General features: G+C 39.3%; 1 protein-coding gene across 4 annotated transcripts in view; it reads left to right on the top strand.

Annotated features, from left to right (window-relative positions):
• Window positions 1-22,716, top strand: part of LOC102260611 (chromosome unknown open reading frame, human C18orf25) — a 76,804-nt gene that overhangs the window by 14,352 nt on the left and 39,736 nt on the right. For 3 of the 4 annotated variants that reach the window (XM_005865745.2, XM_005865744.2, XM_005865747.2), the window contains exon 2: window positions 18,997-19,777. In XM_005865745.2, coding sequence (XP_005865807.1) covers window positions 19,066-19,777 — 712 coding nt within the window. In that variant the 5' untranslated portion in view covers window positions 18,997-19,065. Of the gene's footprint in view, window positions 1-17,955; window positions 18,038-18,996; window positions 19,778-22,716 lie in introns of those variants that run through there. The other variant, XM_005865746.2, reaches the window with a different exon arrangement.

Here is a 22,716-nt window from a genome sequence, read left to right as displayed (position 1 = left end):
GCGAGAGGGCACAGGCCGGGCTGAGGGACCCGCCCCTACCCCCCCAGTGCACAAATTTTTGTGCACCGGGCCTCTAGTTTATAATAAGAATTAAAAAGGGGTTAATTTTTATATTTCAAAAGATTTGGGAACATCACTGTTACAGATGCAATATAATCTTCTAGACCAGTGGTTCTTAACCTTCCTAATGCCGCGACCCTTTAATACAGTTCCTCATGGTGTGGTGACCCCCAATTTCATTGTTACAAATTGAACATAATTAAAGCATAGTGATTAATCACAAAAACAATATGTAATTACATATGTGTTTTCCAATGGTCTTAGGTGACCCCTGTGAAAGAGTTGTTCGACCCCCAAAGGGGTCGTGACCCAAAGGTTGAGAACTGCTGTTCTAGACCTAAATATCTGGGGAGGTGGGGCTTAATTTTGTTTCTTAGTAAGATACTGCTCTTCTTTGGTTTTGTAGTGTCTGTTTTTTGCATCTTTATGCATAAATACACAATCATTTTATAATACATATAAATGTAAGGAAACAGCTTTATTAGACTATTTGCAGTGTGTCAATTTTGTCTTATGTTTTTACTAGAGGCCTGGTGCACGAAATTCGTGCACGGGGGGGGGGGGGGTCGCGCCTCAGCCTGGCCTGCTCCCTCTCCAATCTGGGACCCCTTGGTGGATGTCTGGGACCGCGGGACAGGCGGCTTGTCCCTCTCCTGGGCCACAGACGCAGGTGCAGCCGCTGGCGCCCGGGACTGTGGGCGGGCGGCTTGTCCCTGTCCCGGGCTGCAGCCCCAGCCGCTGGTGTCTGGGACTGCAGGGCGTGCGGCTTGTCCCTGTCCCGGGCCGCAGCCCCAGCCTGGCTGGTCCCCATTTCTCTCTCGTGAGCTCATTTGTGCCTGGCTGGTCCCCATTCCTCTCTCCCCAGTGTTGAGTGTCTGAGCTGTTACAGCGTGATAGTGTGAGGGTGTGATGACCATTTGCATATTAGCTCTTTATTATTTAGGATGTGGAAAGATAAAAGGAGAGTTACTGTCAGAAATTATGTTGATTCTTTGTAATGTGAAAACATATCTATATATTTAATATGTTTTTATAGATTTCAGAAAGAGGCGGGGGTGGGGGAAAACATCAATGAGAGACATCAACTTTGGTTGGCTGCCTCTTCTACATGTCCCTCCACTGGGGATTGAACACAAAACCTGGGCATGTGCCCTGATCAGGAATGGAACAGTTGACCTCTTGGTGCATGGGTCGACACTCAATCACTGAGCCACACTGGCCGGGCTGGAATATATATATATATATTTAAAAATATATTTTATTGATCTCCTACAGAGAGGAAGCGAGAGGGACAGAGAGTTAGAAACATTGACCAGAGAGAAGCATCGATCAGCTGCCTCCTGCACACCCCCTACTGGGGATGTGCCTGCAACCAAGGTACATGCCCTTGGCTGGAATCGAACCTGGGACCCCTCAGTCCGCAGGCCGACGCTCTATCCAGTAAGCCAAACCAGCTAGGGCTGGAATATATTTTTATATGCAAGTCAGTAGTACTTAGTTTTAAGCAAACAAAAGATTTCATTAATAGTCTTGGTGATTTTTAAAAGTGATTGAGTTCATCAATTCAGATACTTATTAAATATTATGTGTTAGGAACTGTGAGTGAACTGAAGATGATTAACATAATAATCCCTGTTTTAACCTAATCTCCCTCTAAGGAGATGGTAACATAATGGGGCTGAGGGGAGTGAGTGAAAACATTTACATAATTAACTTGGAGGCAGAAATTCTAAGGTTAGCTATATTCCTGTAGGCCAGCGTTTCTCAACCTGTGTGTCGCCAACCTGGGGGTCGAACAACCCTTTCACAGGGGTCGCCTAAGATCATCAGAAAACACATATATAATTACATATTGTTTTTGTGATTAATCACTATGCTTTAATTATGTTCAATTTGTAACAATGAAAATACATCCTGCATATCAGATATTTACATTAGGATTCATAACAGTAGCAAACTTACAGTTATGAAGTAGCAACGAACATAATTTTATGGTTGGGGTCATCACAACATGAGGAACTGTATTAAAGGGTTGCGGCATTAGGAAGGTTGAGAACCACTGCTGTAGGCAGTTTCATGGCTTTCTTTTGTTTTAAAAGTCCCATCCATTTAAGAAGTAAGTGGTTTTTTTTGTTTTCTTTTCTTTTTTTTAATCCTCACCTGAGGATATATATATTTTTCCCATTGATTTTTAGAGAGAATGGAAGAGAGGAAGAGAAACAGTAAAAGAGAAACATTATGTGAGAGAGACACATCAATTGGTTGCCTCCTTCATGCCCAACCAGCACTGGGGATTGTGCCTGCAATGTGGGTACATGCCCTTGACGGGAATCAAACTCACGACCCTTCAGTCCTTGGGCTGATGCTCTGACCATTGAGCCAAACCAGCTAGTGCAAGAACTAAGTGTCTTTACAGCAGTTTAAAAAATAGTCCAATTGCTTTGATTTTTAGTGCTAGGAGTGCATCATTTTTGACTCTCAGATTCAGCAGTAAACATGCATAGTTGAATATTTAAACTAAGTCAGCTAAGGGTTTTGAAGCTAAGCCCATTAAAAAATAACTTTTAAAAATGTGTTTATACTAGACTAGAGCCCCCCCACCACCCCTTCGCCCACACTGCCCTCCCCTGCCTACCTGATCGCCCACAACCACCCTCCCCTGCCGCGACCTGCGATGCGGAGCCGTGGGACCCCCAGGCCTCACTGTGTGGAGTGGCTGCCACGCCCCGCCTCCGCGCTGCGCGGCCACCATCTTGTGATGGCAAGGGCACGAGGACCACTTAGGCTTTTATTAGTAGACTAGAGGCCCGGTGCACGAAATTTGTGCATGGGAGCGGGGGTGGGGGGTCCCTCAGCCTGGCCTGCACCCTCTCCAATCCGGGACCCCTCAGGGCTGCTGGCACCTAACCGCTCACCTGCCTGCTGGCCTGATCCCCCTAACTGCTCTCCCCTGCTGGCCTGATCCCTCCAACTGCTCTCCCCTGATGGTCTGATCCCCCTAATTGCTCTCCCCTGCCGTCCTGATCCTCCTAACTGCTCTCTCCTGCCTGCCTGATCGCCTCTAACCGCCTCTGCCTCAGCCCTGCCACCATGGCTTTGTCCAGAAGGTCGCCTGGAAGATGTTCAGTCTAATTAGCATATTACCTTTTTATTAGTATAGATTGTTGGAGGTTATTTAAACTGCAACTCTATTGTTGAATAACTACTCCCTCTTTATTTTTTAATTGAATTTTAGAGAGAGAAAAGAGAGAAACATTGATGTGAGAGCAAAACATCAATTGGTTGTCTCCCACACACCCTCTCCTGAGGATTGAGCCCACAACCAGAGCATGTGCTCTGTCCAGAATTGAACTGGCAACCTTTCCGTGCACAGGTTGAACACCCATCCAACTGAACTACACTGGCCAGGGCAACTCTTTCTCACTTTATATTGCATAGTTTTTATTTTTATTGATTAACCATTTGGTGTGCCTTGGGCATAATTTAAAATAAGCACATGGGAAACTACAGTTTTCTTCCAATATAAAGATAACAAAAAATGGTGGTTGTGTAGTTTGTATAAAATTAATCAAAACAATGGATGTTTTGTTTATAGTAAAAATTTTCAAAGAAGTTTTGTTTACTTTCTGAAGTGTAAAATGTAGGTATGCCTTAATTTATATACAATATATATTCTTGTATATTTTTTGGGAAAGCCAAATTTTAAATGACAAACTTCAAATACATTAGGAAAATGTTTTTTAAAGGGGTCTATATTAAAACCTTACCTTTTAAATATGTAACCTAATTTAACTTTTGTAAAGATTCAGAGGTTCAGAACTTTTATTTTGGTTAGAGGAAGCTACTTGTGTAGTGTGATCTAGTCTTAGCTTAAGAAGCAGGTTGGAAATTCAGAAACTGTTCTAAATATACCTGTCTAAATTTATCTAAATATATCTTGGCTATTGACCTACATGTTCTTTTCTTAGAAATGAGGATTATACTTTCAGGTTAACTATGAGCCATAATTAATAAAAATAATTAAAGTGTTCCCCAGCCCTAGCCCATTTAGTTCAGTAGATGAAGTGTTGGGGGGCCTGTGGACTAAAGGGTCCCATGTTCGATTTTGGCCAAGGGCACATGTCCGGATTGCCGGCTCGATCCCCGCCATTAGGGGGCGTGTGGGAGGCAGCCAATCAATGATTCTTTCTCATCATTGATGTTTCTATCTCTCTAACCCTCTCCCTTCCTTTCTAAAATCAATAATAAAAAAAAAAAATGTTCCCCAAACCTAAATAGAATTGTTTAGATAATGTTAGTATGGATAGACCACTTTTAAAATTACAACTTAAAAAAAAAATCCTACAAATAATGCCATAACACATTCATTGATTTTAAAATATATATATTTTTATTGATTTCAGAGAAAGAGAGAAACATCAGTGATGAGAGAGAATCATTGATTGGCTGCCTCCTGCACACCCCACACTGGGGATTGAGCCCACAACCTGGTTCTGGGTGGGTATATGCCCTGACCGGGAATTGAACCATGACCTCCTGGTTCACAGGTTGACGCTCAACCACTGAGCCACGCTGGCTGGATCAATTTTATCTTTTTTTAATCACTAGTGTCTGAAGCAGTCTTTTAGTGGGTTTTATTTTAAGCTGAAATTGCCTTTTATCTTTTTGCTTTTTAAAATATCACTTGAAACTTTTTGAAAACTTTGAGGTCTTGGATAATTAATTCATGGTTGAGTATTTATGCTGTATCTAAAATTGATCAACAGCACCAGTAGTGCCACTTAGAAGCACTAGTTTTCCAATGCTGAGAAGCAAAGGCCACGGTAATGCAAATTGTTCTTATGTTGCCTTTTTCATAAAGTCTATAAGTAGAGCCATTAATGCAGTGGTTTTTCTGTATGCTATGACCCGGCCTAGCTCCTATGAAAATGTTTATGCAGAAGATAACTGTAGTGTGTGCACAGACACATACACAGTAGCTTTACATGCCTTTTTTAAAAAGCAAAAATGAGATTTAGTAGGTTCATTTAACTGTGATAAGTTCAATATGCAACTGGCTTCTGGCCTAGTTGGATCTAGGAACTCATTTGATAACAGCACTATTTTTCTCCCTTTGTGTACTGGCTCTTTACTGCTTTTTTCTTTTTAATTCTCATCTGAGGATATGTCTTTATTGATTTTTGGTCCAGCAGTTGTGACTTAGTGGTTGAGTGTTGAACCAAGAGGTTACCACTGTTCAATTCCTGGTCAGAACACATGCCTGGGTTGTGGGCTCGATCCCCAGTAGGGAGCGTGCAGGATCTATGATCCTCTCTCCTCGATGTTTCTATCTATCCTCCCTTTCTCTCTCTAAAATCAATAGAAACTTTTTTTTTTAAAGGTCTGTGTCTAGATTAATTTTTTTCCATGTGGCTGTTCAGTTGTCCTAGCACCATTTATTGAGGAGACTTTTTCCATTGAATTACTTTGGCTCTTTTGCCAGAGGTCACTTAACTATGGGTCTATTTCTGGGCTCTCTATATTCAGTTCCATTGATCTATGTATTTGTTCTTTGGCTGGAATTACACTGTCTTGATTACTGTAGCTTTATAAGTCTTGAAGTTGGGTAGTGTCAGTCCTCCAACTTTCAGTATTTTGTTGACTATCCTGGGTCTTTTGCCTTTCTACATAAATGTAGGACCCATATGTCATTATCTACGAAATTCCTTGCTGGAATTTTGATTGGGAATACATTGAATTTATGGATCAAGTTGGGAAGAATTGCCATCTCAGCAATAATGAGTCTTTCAATCCATGAACACAGAATATCTCCCCATTTATTTATATCATCTTGAAGGTTAAGAACAGGAAGAATTGGTTTGTGATAAAGGTCAGAGTAATGATTACTTTTGAGGGGCAGGTAATGAATGACCAGAGGTAGCAGGAAGGCTTTAGGATTTCGGAAATATTTTATATCTGTGTGCTTACTACATAGATATGTGAATTTAAAAAAATCCATGAAGTTACACACTTCTTTTTTTTTTAAAAAAAGATGATTTTAGAGAGAGAGGAGGTGAGAGAAACAGCCCTTTATTATTCCACTTATTTATGCATTCATTGGTTGATTCTTGTATGTGCTGTTACCAGGGAGTCAACCTTGGTGTATGGGGATGATGCTCTATCCAACTGAGCTACCAGGATAAGTTGCATACTTATGGTGTGTGTAGACTTTTCTATGCTAATATTTAAATAAAATGTTTCTTAAAAAAGAAAAAAACTTAGAGGACAGAATCAATTTTGGTCTAAAGAACAGAGAACTTAGTACCCAAGTTTGTTTTATAGTGGCCTAACACCCACTTACTGGTACTTTTGAAAATTTCTGGGTATAGATTTTTTTGGGGGGAGGTGTGGCGGGAAGTGGGAAAGAATTTAAATATTGAAAATAAGCAGACTCATCTGAAAGGTAGAACTTTAGTGTGTTTCTTGTGGACTGTTTTTATGTTGGATACTTCTGTTGGTCACAGATATAGACAGAATTTTTATTATCAATTTTAAATAAAATAGACTACAGTAAACTTAATCTTTGAAAATACTATGCCATAAATTCAATTTGAAATAATGTTCTCAAGGGAAGTTGGTATACGTAAGCCCTATCACTTGTTATTTGAAGTTAGATTAGATAAAACAGGTATTCTATTTAGACCATCCTGAATTGCAAGGGAATAGACAGGATCACTTATAAGGTGTTTTTTTGTTTTGTTTTGTTTTTAACTTAAATTTCTTTGACGAAGTGTTTTAGCCTCTACTCTAGTGGGAAAAATCATTCTTGTTTTGTTAGTAAAACACTGACCCTCTCCAAAGTTGCTTTTTTGGTCTAAATATTAGATTAGAATATTGTTTTGTGCAAGAGAGCAAAGTAGGAATTCATGAATTTAATACTACACGTGAAGAATCAGTGTAAGTTAACTGGTTCATATATATCGTGTTTGAGGTATTAGCTCTTTGTATTTCTTAAGAGTTCTAGGGTCGTGATATGAAATAAACAGATGCAGGAATGTTAGCAATTAGCAATTCCCATTTTACATGTCTGTAGAGTAAAATCTTGCCTAGAAGCAATTTAATTTAATGGGCTGTGCTTGTGTCAGCTTGTGGTTTCAAAGGAAAGTGCCTGTAGCAACATAAACTTGTAACAAAAAATGACTTCAGTTTGCATTTGTCACATCAGGAAGGACAATACAGTTTGTTTATTCATTCACGTTTGTGTCAGGCTAGTGGTGTTAAAGAATGGTTAATGATGGTTGTTGCTCACAAGGGGTATAATTGAAAGTGGTAAAATTGAAAGGCAAGGCTTTCTTATGTTGAATGCTCAATGATTTTATACATTGCTATGTCAAAACCCTCAGGAGGGTTTCCTGTATGGTTGCTCTTAGATAAGTTCCCATTAATCATGGTCCTTTTTTACAGTTCTGAGTCTATAGGAAGTTATTAAACATCTGAGAATATATCTAAGAAGGAAGTCTTCTGTACGTGCTTTTTAAAAAATAAATATTTTTATTGATTTCAGAGAGGGAGGGAGAGGGAGAGAGAGAAACATCAATAAGAGAGAATCATTGATCGGCTGCCTCCTGCAACCCCCCCACTGAAGATGGAGCCTGCAACATGGGCATGTGCCCTTGACTGGAATCGAACCTGGGACCCTTCAGTCCGCAGGCCAATGCTCTATCCACTGAGCCAAACCAGCTGGGGCTCTTCTGTGCATGCTTTCAATGGATATCTTTATATTTTTTTTTCCCCTGCAAGATAAGATAATTCTTACCTATTTTATACAATAAAGCAACTCATTTGCTTTTTAAGTTTTTTATTTTATTTTAAAGTCTTTTCTCTGTTCATTTGATGCTTTTTCCTCTGGATAAACTGTTATATTCAGCTACCATCTCTATTTTTATTGATAATGTCCAAATCTGTATTTCAATTTTATATGTCAGTAACTATCCAAGGAATGATGTGTTCGATATATAATTTGTATGGGTTGAGTTGGTTGATAATGTTCAAGTATTCTATATTCTTGCTGATTTTCCCTCTAGTTTTATCTACTTAGAATGAGGAATTGAAATATATTAGTGTTGAATTAGCTCTGTCCTTTTTATTCTGTTAGTTTTTGTTTCATGTATTGTGAACATGTTAAGTGCATATATTTTTATATGTATACATGTATAATTATTATATTTTCTTATATATTAAATCTTGTATCATTATGAAGCGTCCCTCTTTGTATCTAGTAATATTGTCTGATGTTGATATAGACATTTCTGCTCTCCCATAGTTGCTCTTTGCGTAGTATGTTTTTCCATTATTTCAGTCTAGTGTATCTTTTTTTTTGTTTGCTTATTTATTATTTAATTTTTTTGTCTAGTATATCTTTGAATTTAAGTTATGTCTATTGTAGAATTGGATCTTATTTATCTAGCCTGACGATCTCTCCCTTTTGATTGGAGTGTTTAGGCTACTCATATTTATGTAATTATTACTAAGGTTGGATTTACATTGCCATTTTGCTATTTATTTTCTAATCTCATGTCTCTCTCTTTTTTGTTTTTTAAAAAAAGATGTTTGTATTGAGTTTTTTTTTTTCCCTGAAAAGATGCTTATATTAGTTTCCTAGGGCTTCTGTAACAGAGTACTATATACTGGGAGGCTTAAAAACAGTAAAAATGTATTGTCTTACAATTCTGGAGGCCAGCACTCTAAAATAAATGTGTTGGCAGGGCCGTACTCCCTCTGAAGGCACTAGTTTGTTCCATGCCTCTCTCCTAACGTCTGGTAGCCTCAAGTATTCCTTGGCTTATAGATACACTAGAGGCCTGATGCACAAAATTTGTGTAAGGGCCTTGGTCCTCGCAGCCCTTGCAGCCCCGGCTTCATCCAGAAGGACATCTGGAAGGTCATTCGGCTGTCCAGTCTAATTAGCATATTATGCTTTTATTATTATAGATTAGAGGCCCGGGGCACAAAAATTCGTGCACTGGGGGGGGGTGTGTCCCTCAGCCCGGCCTGTGCCCTCTCGCAGTCCGGGACTCCTTGGAGGATGTCCACCTGCCAGCTTAGGCCTGCTCCCCAGGGGATCGGGCCTAAGCTGGCAGTCAGACATCCCTCGGGCAGCCCAGGAGCCCTCAGGATATGTCTGACAGATGGCTTAGGCCTGCTACCAGGCCTAAGCTGCAGTTGGACATCCTTAGCGCTGCTGAGGAGGCGGGAGAGTCTCCCGCCACTGCCGCTGCACTCTCAGCCGTCAGCCCGGCTTGTGACTGAGTGGAGCTCCCCCTGTGGGAGTGCACTGACCACCAAGGTACAGCTCCTGCGTTGAGCGTCTGCCCCATGGTGGCCAGTGCGCGTCATCGCGACCGGTTGTTCCCAGTCATTCCGCCGTTATGGTCAATTTGCATATCACCCTTTTATTATATAGGATGATATCACTCCAACCTGTGTCCTCACATGGCATTCTCCTTATGTTTCTTCACATTGTCTTCTTTCTGTACATGTCTGTTTGTTTTTATTGAGTTTAAAGAGAGAAAGCACAGGGGAGGGAGAGGGAGAGGGAGATGGAGTGAGAGAGAGAAAGACAGACATTGATGAGAGAGAAACATTGAATGCCTGCCTCCTGCATTCCCCCACTGGGGATCGAGTCCACACCCAGGGTTTGTGCCTTGACCGAGAATAGAACTGGCAATCTTTCTGTGCATGGCATGAAGCTCAATCTGCTGAGCCACACCAGTCAGGGCATCTAATGTCTCTTTTTTGTTTTCCCTCCATATCTTCTTTACTGTCTTTGGGGTGGAGGGTTAAACGATATTTTTGAGTTATTTTCTTAGTGGTTGCTTTAGGGATTGCATCTGTACCTTTAGTTATCACAGTCTTCTTCAAATTAATACTTAATTCCAATAAAATATAGAAACATTGCACCAGTATGGGAGAACTTGACCTCCTTTTATGCTGTTATTTTAATACTAGAGGCCCAGTGCATGAATTCGTGCATGGGTGGGGTCCCTCGGCCTGACCGGCGATCAGGGCCGTCTCGCCCAGTCCATTGCAATAGGGGCCGGCCAGCCGGGGGGAGGGACTGCAGGAGATTGGCCGGCCTTGGGAGGTTGGCTGTGGGAACACACTGACCACCAGGGGGCAGCTCCTGCATTGAGCGTCTGCCCCCTGGTGGTCAGTGAGTGTCATAGCAACCCGTCAACCCATCGTTCGGCGGGACGGTCATAATGGTCGCTTAGGCTTTTATATATATAGAAGGCTTTTTTATATATATAGATATGTAACATCTATGTATATTATAAACCTAGCAACACAGTGTTATACATATTGCTTTGTACAAAGCTTTTAAAAAGATAAGAAAAATATTATTTGTAGAGTCTTTATGTTAATGTACACATTTACCACTTTTTGTTACTGCAGTTGTTTTATGAATTTGAGTCACAGTATGGTGTCATTTTCTTTCAGCTTAAATAGTTTTTCTTATATTAATTCTTCTAAAGCAGGTCTGCTACCAATGAAATCTGTTAGTCTTTGTTTAGCTGGGAATTTTCTTAGTTGTTTTCCCCTCCTTCATTTTGAAAGAGTAGTTTTGTTGGATATAGAATTCTTAGTTGATAGTCACTCCCCCTCCCCTCTGGCCTGAAGAAGGATGGGTAAATGATTCCTTGTTCCTCATTGCCACCTTTCAGATAATTTTTCTCTTTCATTTTCCCCCATATTGCTGTTTTCTTTTTACCACTGACCCCTTTGTATTGTGATTTTTGTTCCTTGTTTAGTGTTATTTTGTCCATATTACTCTTAAATCTGTGTGACTTTAATATACACATAGATAATCCTTCTGACACTGTCCATTCATTCTGTGAACTTTCCCATAATGATTTTACTTTCCACCCTACCTTAGCCAAAGTACTTCCATAGTCATACTTTAACCAATACTTCTCGAACTATCTGTTGTGAAGGAGCAGTATATATTTATTTTTAATCCATTATTATTCGTGTTTTTTTTTAAGTACAGTCAAAATCAATTACTAGAAAATTGAAATGCTCTTTGGTTGTCATGACAATACTAAATGGCTGTAAATTTCTAACTTTACTCTAATTTTTACACTTCTTTCATTGCAGACAGTCAGTTATTCAGGGCACCACTTTAACACTATTTTGAGATCTTGCTAGTTACCAATAACTGCAACCCTTCTCGTCTCAATTTCATTCACAGTGCTCTTGGATTTCCACCTTCATCTTTCTAGCTCACTCTATAGTACCCTGACTGCACTGGCTTTTCTGTTTCATTGTTCCTACCACAGCTTTCACAGACTTGTACCTTCTTGATATGATCATTAAAATCATTTCCTTGCACACACATTTCCTTGCTTCTTTCTTGCTTTGTTTTACTAGCTTGGCAAAACTACAATTCTGGTTAAATCCAGTTTCTACCTCCTCTGCCCTTGGATTTACACAGCTGAACTTGAAAGAAGAGAAAAACACCCATGGTTACCAGTCTCACTCTTAAGTTCATGACTACAACCCTTAATATGGGGGCTTGTATTGTTTGGAAATAACATACTTCCAGTTTCTTTATTTTCTTACTACTGTTTCACACCTGGTCCTCTGATCAGCCTCAACACCACCTCATTTATCTTCTCTTTTAACTGATGATCTTGCTGTCTACTTCCACAGAAGAAAACTCCTACAGAGTCCCATTAGGCTTATCATCATTGGGCATGCAAGATTAGAATGACACACCTTTTGTCTTTATAATAATTTTTGCCTTAAGGTATGTTTTTGCCTGTTAATCATTGTGTTAAATCAGCTGGGGTGGGGGGTTAGTTATATAAATTTTTTTTAAAACTTTTTATGTCCTTATGTGTGGGGGATGGGCATTAAACAATTACTTAACTACAGTTATGCAAAGTGTTTTGAAGGAAAGTAGCTGTGTAAAATGTTTATTATGGGGATTTTATTAGTCTGTAAAGTACCAAAGGCCGCCCCAAGGAAGTAATATTTATTCTGATATTTGTAATGAGTACCGGCAAGAAAGCAGGCACAAATATAATTGTGAAAGATCAGAGATCTGAAAAAACTATGTGACATTCTTTGTAGCTGGAGAGAGGTAGGGTGTGAGTGGGCCTAGGTGAAAGTGGAGAAGTGGCAGAGATTTTGAGCAGGAGAGAGCAATCTCTTCTCTCCTCCCGCAGCCCCTTTAGTTTGCGAAATGGTCCATTTGTAGTTTGGAAATTGAGTATCGTGATTTGTTCTTTTTTGTCTGTGTTTTATTCTCTGTCAGATTTTCTGTGACAAATGTTCCACTTTTCACAAACTCCCAAACCTGCCTTCTGTTTCACCTTGTATTACGCTTTGTTGACCAAGAATAAGGTTTGACATGAAACAAACTCCCTCCAGATTTTCACAGTAGCCTCTTTCAGCCTTATACTTCCCACTTCCCTGTCTCCTCGGAGGGGAGCAGTATACTATTCCTTTCTTTCTGTGATTTAACTCTCCTACCTGTCCTCATCTTAGTTTTTTAAATCAAGGACAAGGACTGGAAAAAAAAAAAGCTCTATTTTGATTGTCCAGAATTAGCTGGTTTTAAAAATTATTGCATGTAACCCTTTTTAAGATACAGCTCAAGTTGCCTTTAACTACTTTCTGCTTGGTCATCCCCCCATCTTAACCTTATATGGTATTTTAAAAATACTTTCTATTTATGTGTAATTAAAAAAAATGCTTTTTCATATTAACATGTCACATTTACCTTGTGAAAATATTGTTCTGCCTGCTGTAGGAGAACAGGTCATACCAAGACAATACAGAGACACAGGAGATGATTGTCAGTCATACCACTGGAAAATAAATGGCAGAGGTTGTGCTCAGAGTGATTGATAATGGAGGTGAATTATAGTGGACAGGCTAGAAATTTAAGGAGGTGGGATTAATAGAAATTAGTGAGTGATGGGATACAGTGAGTAAAGGAGAAAGCATTATCAAAAATAATGCTTGGGTTTTTGACAAGAGCAATTGAGATAATAGTGGTGCTCTTTACTGAGCTACAGAGGCCTTAGATGACTAATTTGGTTTTGGACATGAGATTGTGGTGCTCTTGTGAAATGGAGATGTCAGGTGGCTATTTGGTGGACTTGTATAGAGCTCAGAGAAGGCCTGAGATGGAGTAACAAACTACTAATATAGGGATGGTATTGGAAACTAGGTGTAGAAGAGGTCACTTGAGTGGGTGAGTAAAGGACCTAGCACTAGGACTAACTACTGAGATTTGGTAGAGGAAATTAAGCCTATAAAGTAGGCTGAGAAGGTATAGCAAGAAGAGTAGGAGACTTTGGAGACAAAGAAAGACAGTTTAAGGAGAGGGAGTGGGTTAGGCATAGGATACTGCTTAGACATTAGGATGAGGGCCAAACTGTGTGTTGGATTTAGAGATATGGGGGTTTTTAATGACCCTGGTAAGAACTGTTCTAGTTTTATAGAAGCAGATATCAGATGGGACTGCGTTGGAGCGGGAATGTGAGAGGTAAAGAAATAGAAGGAGGGTGTTTAGACAGCTCTCTTAATAAGGGCTTTGAAAGAAGAGTGGTACCTGAAGGGTGCAATAAGAGGTTGAGATGATATACAGAAGGAGGATTTTAAAAAATGAAAGAACAGATGAATGGATGGATGGATGTCTAGTTGAGTGTGAGATGCTGATGAATGCCAAGGAATAATCACTAATGTAGGGTTCTAGGGAGGTGAGAGGGGGATGATAATATAACTAGAGGCCCAGTGCACAACATTTGTGCACTGGGTGTATGTGTATGTGTGTGTGTGTGTGTGTATGTGTTTGTGTCCCTCAGCCCTGCCTACACCCTTTCACAGTCCAGGACCCCTTGCTCCTTATTACCCACCTGCTCGCTGCTTCTTACCTCTCGGCTCACTGCTCCTTAGCACTGCCCTGGAGGCGGGAGAGGCTCCCACCACCGCTGCTGCGCTCGCCAGCCGTGAGCCTGGCTTCTGGCTGAGCTGCTCTGCCCCTGTGGGAGCGCACTGACCACCAGGGGGCAGCTCCTGCGTTGAGCATCTGCTGCCTGGTGGTCAGTGCGTATTATAGCGACCGATGGTTCTGGTCATTCTGTGTAATGGTCGCTTAGACTTGTATTATATAAATATCTATATAGAAGAGTATTGTCTTTAGAGGGAAGAACAGCATGGGGGAGGTGTTTTAATCTTATTTCATTGTAAATTTTCTGTGAACAATAAACCAGAGGGTTAAGAACATTTTATCTCTCTTTTTTTAAAAATATATTTTATTGATTTTTTACAGAGAGGAAGGGAGAGGGCTAGAGAGTTAGAAACATCAATGAGAGAGAAACATCGATCAGCTGCCTCCTGTACACCCCCTACTGGGGATGTGCCTGCAGCCAAGGTACATGCCCTTGACCAGACTCGAACCTGGGACCCTTGAGTCCGCAGGCCAACGCTCTATCCACTGAGCCAAACCGGTCAGGGCCATTTTATCTCTTTTAAAAGCTGCAATTTCCATTTGATAATTATCATTTTTTTACTGCCATCTACTTTTGACTACCTCTACCGGAAAAATACTTTTTTCCCTCTTACCAAAAACAATAAGTACTCCCCCCCCCCCCCCACCAAAAGCAGTAAATCTGGTTGTTTGGGAAGATTAATTGGTATATATGACATCTTTTCCCCCGTGTTTAGGGCATTTTATTTTTTTATTTTTACATATTTTATTGATTTTTTTACAGAGAGAAAGGGAGAGGGATAAAGAGTTAGAAACATCGATCAGCTGCCTCCTGCACACTCCCTACTGGGGATGTGCCCGCAACCAAGGTACATGTCCTTGACCGGAATCGAACCTGGGACCCTTGAGTCCGCAGGCTGAGGCTCTATCCACTGAGCCAAACCGGTTAGGGCAGGGCACTTTATTTTTATTCCATGGCAGGGACTTATGTCAGAGCTTGTATTCCCACTTCCTGTGACTTTTCCCCCCTGTGTTTTATGAATTATAACAAAATTCCACTATAGGGGAAAATTCTAGTAGAATTTACTGACCACATTTGACCTGAATAGTAGTTGGTGTTATGAGCAGAAGCATGGTTTCTTTTTCTTCAGAAGACTTTTCAGTAGACTATTGTGTTAGAGTGGGTTTTAAAATAGATAATCTTGTACGTGATGCAAAATTCAAGATGTACAGAACTACATCCAGTAAGAAGTCTTTGACTTCTGTTTCCTGATTTTTTTCTTTTGTTGCCAAGGTAGCTGGTGTTACCATTTTCATCAGGATCCTCCCAGAGAGACTGTGCATCTACAGACAAACTTACATATAATTTTGTTCCTTATATACACAAATGGTATAATGTACCTTTTAATTTATTTAACCTTACATTGAACATTGCTCCTTATTAGTATATAAAGAATCTCTTCATTCTTTGTGGCCACATTGCATGGACATACCATGATAAGCTAATTATTTGTGTCCTATTTATGGTTGTTAGCAGTATTTTTGATAGATTTGGACATATGTAAGTGGTTTTTAGGTAGCAGAAGTCATTATATATGATGTTTTTATTACCTTTTTTTTTTTTTAAAGAGAGAGAGAGGAAGGGAGAGGGAGAAGGGAGAGATGGAAACATCGATGAGAGAGAAACATCGATCGGCTGTCTCCTGGATGCTCAACTGCTGAGCCACACCAGCTGGGCCAGAAGTCATTATAAACCTTAAACACTTAAATTTAAGGAAGTTGAAATGAAAGATAATTATTTGATTGGTGTGTCATTGAAAGACATTGATATTGTAATGTTTTCTTACAATAGATTCTAGATTAATTTGTGTTACCCACACAGAAGAAATAAAAGTTTTATCGTTATTTAATAAACTTACTTTTCAACTCAATGTTATATTTTGAAAAAGTCCATTGCCTTCTGCCTTCAGAGGTTAATTTGAGACTTGATGCTTTTGCTTTATGGCTTACGTTAATTTCATACATTTCCCAGATATTTCAGCTTTAAAAAAAGCTTTATTCCGGAATATATAACTTCATTCTTACAGAATAATTAACTCTCATTTTTATTCAATTAGAAGATCTTGGTTTATTCCTCATTCCTGGGGGTATTTCATATGTATGGTTATTTTTCTTTTAAGTTTTGAATTTGAGATCCTGTAAGACTACTTTATTTTTGTCCTGGATGTTAATAACATGTTAATAAATTATCTTGTATGTAATACAAATGTCTGTTGGAATCCCATCAAAAGTATGGCTAGCTTTCTCCTTAATATAATGAGTTTATGATTATTTTTAAAAATAGTTTTTATTGATTTCAGATAGAAGAAGGAAGATGGGAGAGAGAGAGAGAGAGAGAGAGAGAGAGAGAAACATTGATGAGAGAGAAATATTGATTGGCTGCCTCCTGTACACCCCTACTGGGGATGAGCCCGCAACCGGGGCATGTGCCCTGACCAGGAATCAAACTGGTAAACTCCTGGTGCATGGAATGACACTCAACCAACTGAGCCATACCGGCTGGGCAAATATTTTATTTCCTGTTTGTGTTGCCAGTATGCTTCATTTATGACACTGGCAGTTTGTTGGTTTAACTTTTATTCTCTCTGTTGGCTTTCAGAGGTGTAACATTCCTTTTGTAATGGTGTTGGGAATAACATTTATGCTTATTTTCATTTAATTTAAAAACTAGAGGCCCGGTGCATGAAATTCGTGCACTCGGGGAGAGGGGGTTCCTCAGCCCAGCCTGCGCCCTCTCGTAGTCCAGGAGCCCTCGGTGGATGTTTGACTGATGGCCTAGGCCCGCTCCCTGCCTAGAGTGGGTCTAAGCCGTCAGTTGGACATCCTAGCATTGCCTAGCATTGCCGCGTAGGTGAGAGAGGCTCCCGCCACCGCTGCTGTGCTCGCCACCTGTTAACCTGGCTCAGGGCTTCTGGCTGAGCGATGCTTCCCCTGTGGGAGTGCACTGACTACCAGGAGGCAGCTCCGGCATTGAACGTCTGCCTCCTGGTGGTCAGTGTGTGTCATAACGACCGGTTGTTCTGCCGTTCAGTTGATTTGCATATTAGCCCTTTATTATATAGGATTAGTGGTGATGCAAATATGCTTATGAAATAGGCTACACATTGGGTTGTTTTAAATTAATCAAAACATTCATAGACACTAGGGACATTTATTTTCATGAACTAATTAAGGAAACTTCCTTCAAATGCCTGTTTTATCAGTAGCTCAGATGAGGGCCATGAAAAACAAACAAAAAACCCAGGTATAGCCCAGCTGGTGTGGCTCAGTGGTTGAGCATTGACCTAGGAACCAGTAGGTCTCGGTTCAATTCCCGGTCAGGGCACATGCCTGGGTTGCGGGCTTGATCCCCAGTGTGGGGCATGCAGGAGGCAACCGATCCATGATTCTCATCATTGATGTTTCTATCTCTCTTTCCCTTCCTCTCTGAAATTAATAAAAGTACATTATAAACAAAAACAAAAAACCCAAGTGTATAGAAAATTTGTGTTTATACTAAGCAAAAAGTAGGCTTGGCATGTTAGATTAATAAAAGGTTTTTTAGATATTTTCTAGTTGCTGCCTACCATATATTTTAACTGTCAAGTAACCTGGAGTCAAATGATGGAGATGTCTTTTTACTGATTAATTTGAGAGAGAGAGAGAGAGAGAGAGAGAGAGAGAGAGAGAGAGTGAGTCACACAGACAGACAGACAGACACATTGATTTGTTGTTCCACTTAGTTATGCATTCATTGGTTGATTCTTGTATTTGCCCTGACTAGGGATGGACCCTGCAACCTTGGCGTAACGGGATGATGCTCTAACCAACTGAACTACCCGGCCAGGGCTGATGATGTTTCATTGCACCTGACTAGCATACCATCTAGCTTAATATTTTGTCTGTGACCTATGGGACATTATGATAATTGCCTTCTTTAACATCACATATTACAGGGTGAGGTATTTACTTGCTTTGCACATTTTTAGCATCCTCTTAAAAACTGTCAGTTAATGAAGTTTATACTGTATAGGTACCAACTCTGGTGGCTAAAGATTATGTCCTGTTTCTCCATGATTAAGTGGAATTGTAGCACACACAGTGAATAGGGTAAGAATGTTAGGTTCTAAAGTTAGCATATAAGGTGGAAAATGTGTGTAGGGTATTTTCTCTTAAACCCTTTAAATCATTCTTGGAATAGAGTGCATTAGGTTTTCTGGGTTCACGAAGTAGTTAAATAAAACATGTTTAAACACCAAACTCATATTCAGCATGATAGTACTGTGGGAACTAGGAGTACTGAAGGAAAGCAGAGTCAGGCCTTTCATCTTAATGCCCTCTAGAGCAACTTCTGTTGGGAGGAATGGCAGACAGGTTCAATGCATATAATAACTGCGCATTTGCCAAATGCACCTAGTTGAAGGTTTTTTGTGTTTTGTTTTTAATATAAGGGTACATTGAATGCTACTCTACTGTAATTTCCCCTTTGCCTTTCTTTGATGATTTGAGTGTAAAAGTAATCATTTCATTTAACTTGTTCTAGACCAGTTTTTAAGCATTCTTTTTCATTTGTATTAAACCCAAAATGTACATATTAACTATATCATAATTTTGAGAATCTCTTTCTTAAACACATGAAATTAAGTTTTAGAGTTGAAAATCCTTGTTTGATTGTTTGCTGTCCATTCAAGTTCAGGAATAGAGGATTAAATTGTGTCATTTTTGGTAGCTGTGTATGCTAGTATTTTGATAGTTCTAAGTCTTTTGAATTTGACCGTTGATGAATATATGAAGGCATATATATTTGAAAAGCCTGTATGATGATAACTTTTGCTACCCACTTAGAAAGGTAGGCATATTGTGTTAATTAAATAATTTGCCATTTCTGTTTGTTGATTTTGTGTGTTTTTGCCCAGGTTGCTTTCCTGTTGCATCTTTGACATAGTTTCCTTGACCCTGCTCCATGATTAACTCAAAAGTTTGAAATGAAGATGGAGGAGGCAGTGGGAAAAGTCGAAGAACTTGAGTCTGAAGTCCCACCAAAAACATCCAAACAAGAGACAACTAAGGAGGAAGATGGATCTGTAGAACTGGAATCTCAAATTCAGAAAGATGGTGTAGTGGATTCTGCAGTTCTTTCTTCAATGCCTTGTTTGTTGATGGAACTGAGAAGGGACTCTTCTGAGTCTCAGTTAGCATCCACAGAGAGTGACAAGCCGACAACTGGCCGAGTTTATGAGAGTGACTCCTCTAACCACTGCATGCTTTCCCCTTCCTCTAGTGGTCACCTGGCTGATTCAGATACATTGTCTTCTGCAGAAGAGAATGAACCCTCCCAGGCAGAAACAGCTGTAGAAGGAGATCCTTCCGGCGTGTCTGGTGCCACAGTTGGGCGCAAGTCTCGACGGTCCCGATCTGAAAGTGAAACGTCCACTATGGCTGCCAAGAAAAACCGGCAATCTAGTGATAAACAGAATGGCCGAGTCACCAAGGTTAAAGGTCACCGGAGCCAAAAGCAAAAGGAGAGAATCAGGCTACTGAGGCAGAAACGGGAGGCTGCTGCGCGTAAGAAATACAACCTGTTGCAGGACAGTAGTACCAGTGATAGTGACCTGACTTGTGACTCAAGCACAAGCTCATCAGATGATGATGAAGAGGTTTCAGGGAGCAGCAAGACAATCACTGCAGAGATACCAGGTAGAGGATGTTTTTTAAACTGACTGTAGAGCACCTGATGGCATTTCTCAGCTTTCAGGCTCAGTTAAATGAGTGACACTTGAAAAAAATCCAAGAGACCTGCAGCTCTGTGTAAATTTGAAGACTGCAGTGTATTAACAAGACATGGCCAATTTAAAAAACCTATTCTGAGGTTTCTAGTGCACTTTAGCACGTTAGCAAAAAAAAAAAAATTAAAAAAAAAATTAAATGGTTAATGATAGGGACAAGATTATTTTTAAATAACGGAATTTCTTATGTCTCTTTCTCTGTAACACATTACCTGAACTTTCATCATTGCCTTTTTAGCACTGCTTAGATTTAATACTCACTGCTCAGCATTATTACTAAGTACATTATCCTCAGGAATAGGCACCTTGCTTTATTATATAGCCACTGCACTTGAGCTAATGGTGTCTGAAATCACATGTCTTATCGTTCGTTAAAGTTCTCTAATAACTGTTTCTCCTAATACAGTAGTTTTATGTGCTTTTCCTCATTCAGTGCATGATAAGCTAGTTATACCTTGTTGCACATTTTTCTATTCTAAGTTGTCACTCTCATCAAAAAGAATGTTGTTGTTTTTTTCAAAGATTCCCCCTTACTTCCTAAGCTTTAAAAAGTTTGCTAGAAATTTTCTTGTTCAGCTCTCGCTGGTGTAAGGATCTAATTTATTACATGTTTGACATCCTGCTTTCTCCATATTATCACATATGGTACTGTGCACTACAAAGGTAGTATTGAGATCTCATAGTGGGAGAAAGATGAGGTTTGAATTGTTAGTAATTGGTGGATTCTTATTATTAAAGAGACTTATGATTAGTAACATTCTGTAAATTACATGGCACTTAGTAGATCACAGCAGCATTACTTATTACTACATTAAAGGGGGAAATTTTGGTTTTATGGTTGACTGTTTTTCCTTTTATTTTTATGAAAGTTTTTTTTTTGTTTCTACACATGAAGATTACATATTGCTGATATACAAAGAATATTTGAAGAAAAAATATTGGTTAATTATACCAATAGCTAACTAAACTTATATAAACTCAATAACAAGAATGATTAGTTTTAAAGCTAACCAAACATAAACTCAGTAACAAGAATGATTGGTTTTAAAGCTCTACAATTTATAATAAAAAACACATTCATATGGTATGTTAGAGTTTTACAGTCATTAGACATGCTTACTGTTTTAATATCTATTGAATTCCTGTGGTAGTTCTTGTGCTAAAATTAATGGGAAAGGGATTTAATTGAAGCTCATCAATTGAATGCATGAGCGAAGCAGACTTTGGAGTTCTGAGGCTGGTTCTAGGTATATTTTAGCTTTACATTTAATAATTTTAAAGCTTTTAATACCTATAAAATTGTTTGATCATGCATTCTTATGTTCTTTACTAATCTGTTAACCAAGATAATGATGGATCTCTTGATACAGCGCTTAATTTCACTCACTAAACAAATTTTTATGTAACCACCCCAATACTTTGCCTTTTTTTGGGAAGGTAGAAGAAGTGGGTGAAAAAAAATTCTCTTTGAAGATAGATACTATTGTAGAGGTAGCAAGGGTAGCATGAGAAAATGTCTTCATGGGCACTCTCCCTGTTTGGCTTATAAGTTAGGTGTGCTTTGTTTATATTTTCCAAATCTCTTTGACTACCTTGACCAGTGTTTAAAACTAAAACACCGTTGGTTTGTTTCTTGTCTATTCTGAATTGTATACTAACTAAAACCTCAAAGTAAATTAACTGGATCTATAATTTAGTTTCTGTTGTTCACACCTTAGTAAGTTTGTGGCTTTTGAAAATATGTAGAGTTTTCTAAGGTAATCATGGAGAATCAAATGGTAGGGAAGGTGCAGGGTCGCTGTATATGACTGCCTGTGCTGTGCCTTGCACAGTTTCAGGAGGTGCTGTTCATACAAGACATATATGAATGGTCTTCCTAGAATTATGCAAAGCAGCAAAGTTAGAACAGCCTAAGTTTAAATATTAAGTTGACATATCATTTACACTGTCCATATTGTTATCCCAGAAAAGTTGCGACATTGTGCATTTTTGATATAATAATTTGTACTTCAGGTTTCTGAGTCACATGATTGGAGAAGGGGGATACACCCAAACTTATAGCAAGGGCATTTGAAAAGTTGTGTAAATTGTAAAGATGGGATAAATTATGAGCTGACTTGAGTGCAACAACGTGGACATTTAGATGAACCTTAAACTGGATGTGCCTAACAATCTCTTGGATGTTGAAATTTGAATTCAGCTGTTACACAGAATGGAAACCAAGAGGAAAAGTAAAAACTGAGATTCTTGCTATAATATTTTATCAAGGTAATCTAATAATTCAGAAAATGCTTCATTTAGAAGCTGTTGTTTGGCAGCAGCTTAAATGTTGAAGGAATTATGCTAAATGTTCTCTTATGCCAAATAATTTAACAATTAATGTGTTTTCTTATAAGAGTGAAAATAAGTAATGATTAGGCTTATATAGTGCATGATAATGCTTAATAATTGAGTTTGGTATCTGGGCAACAGTGTTTATGAAGACTTTTTTGGTTCACATTTAACTAGCAGGCAGCTTAGTGTGCATGTATATTAGATCATTCTCTTCTTTGAAATCTTTGAAAAATATATTACTGTTTTAAGAGTCTGTTTGGAGGTATCATACCAAGACAATTTTGGCAGTTCTTTCAGTTGGGGGCCTTGAAAATGAGCAAAAATAGAGTATTTTGTAGTGCATCTACACTAATAAAAGAGAAAGATGCAAATTGACTGTACCTTCGTGATGCACCACCAGCCAATCAGTGAGTATGCAAATTAACCCAACAAAGGTGGTGGGTTAATTTGCATACACAGGCACCAAGTGGCCAGGGGCGGGGGCACTTGCATCGTCGCCATGGCAACGACACAGGT

The sequence above is a fragment of the Myotis brandtii genome, unplaced genomic scaffold (assembly GCF_000412655.1).
Source record: "Myotis brandtii unplaced genomic scaffold, ASM41265v1 scaffold212, whole genome shotgun sequence".
NCBI classification, from domain to species: domain Eukaryota; kingdom Metazoa; phylum Chordata; class Mammalia; order Chiroptera; family Vespertilionidae; genus Myotis; species Myotis brandtii.
This window is presented reverse-complemented; position numbering and strand designations above follow the sequence as displayed.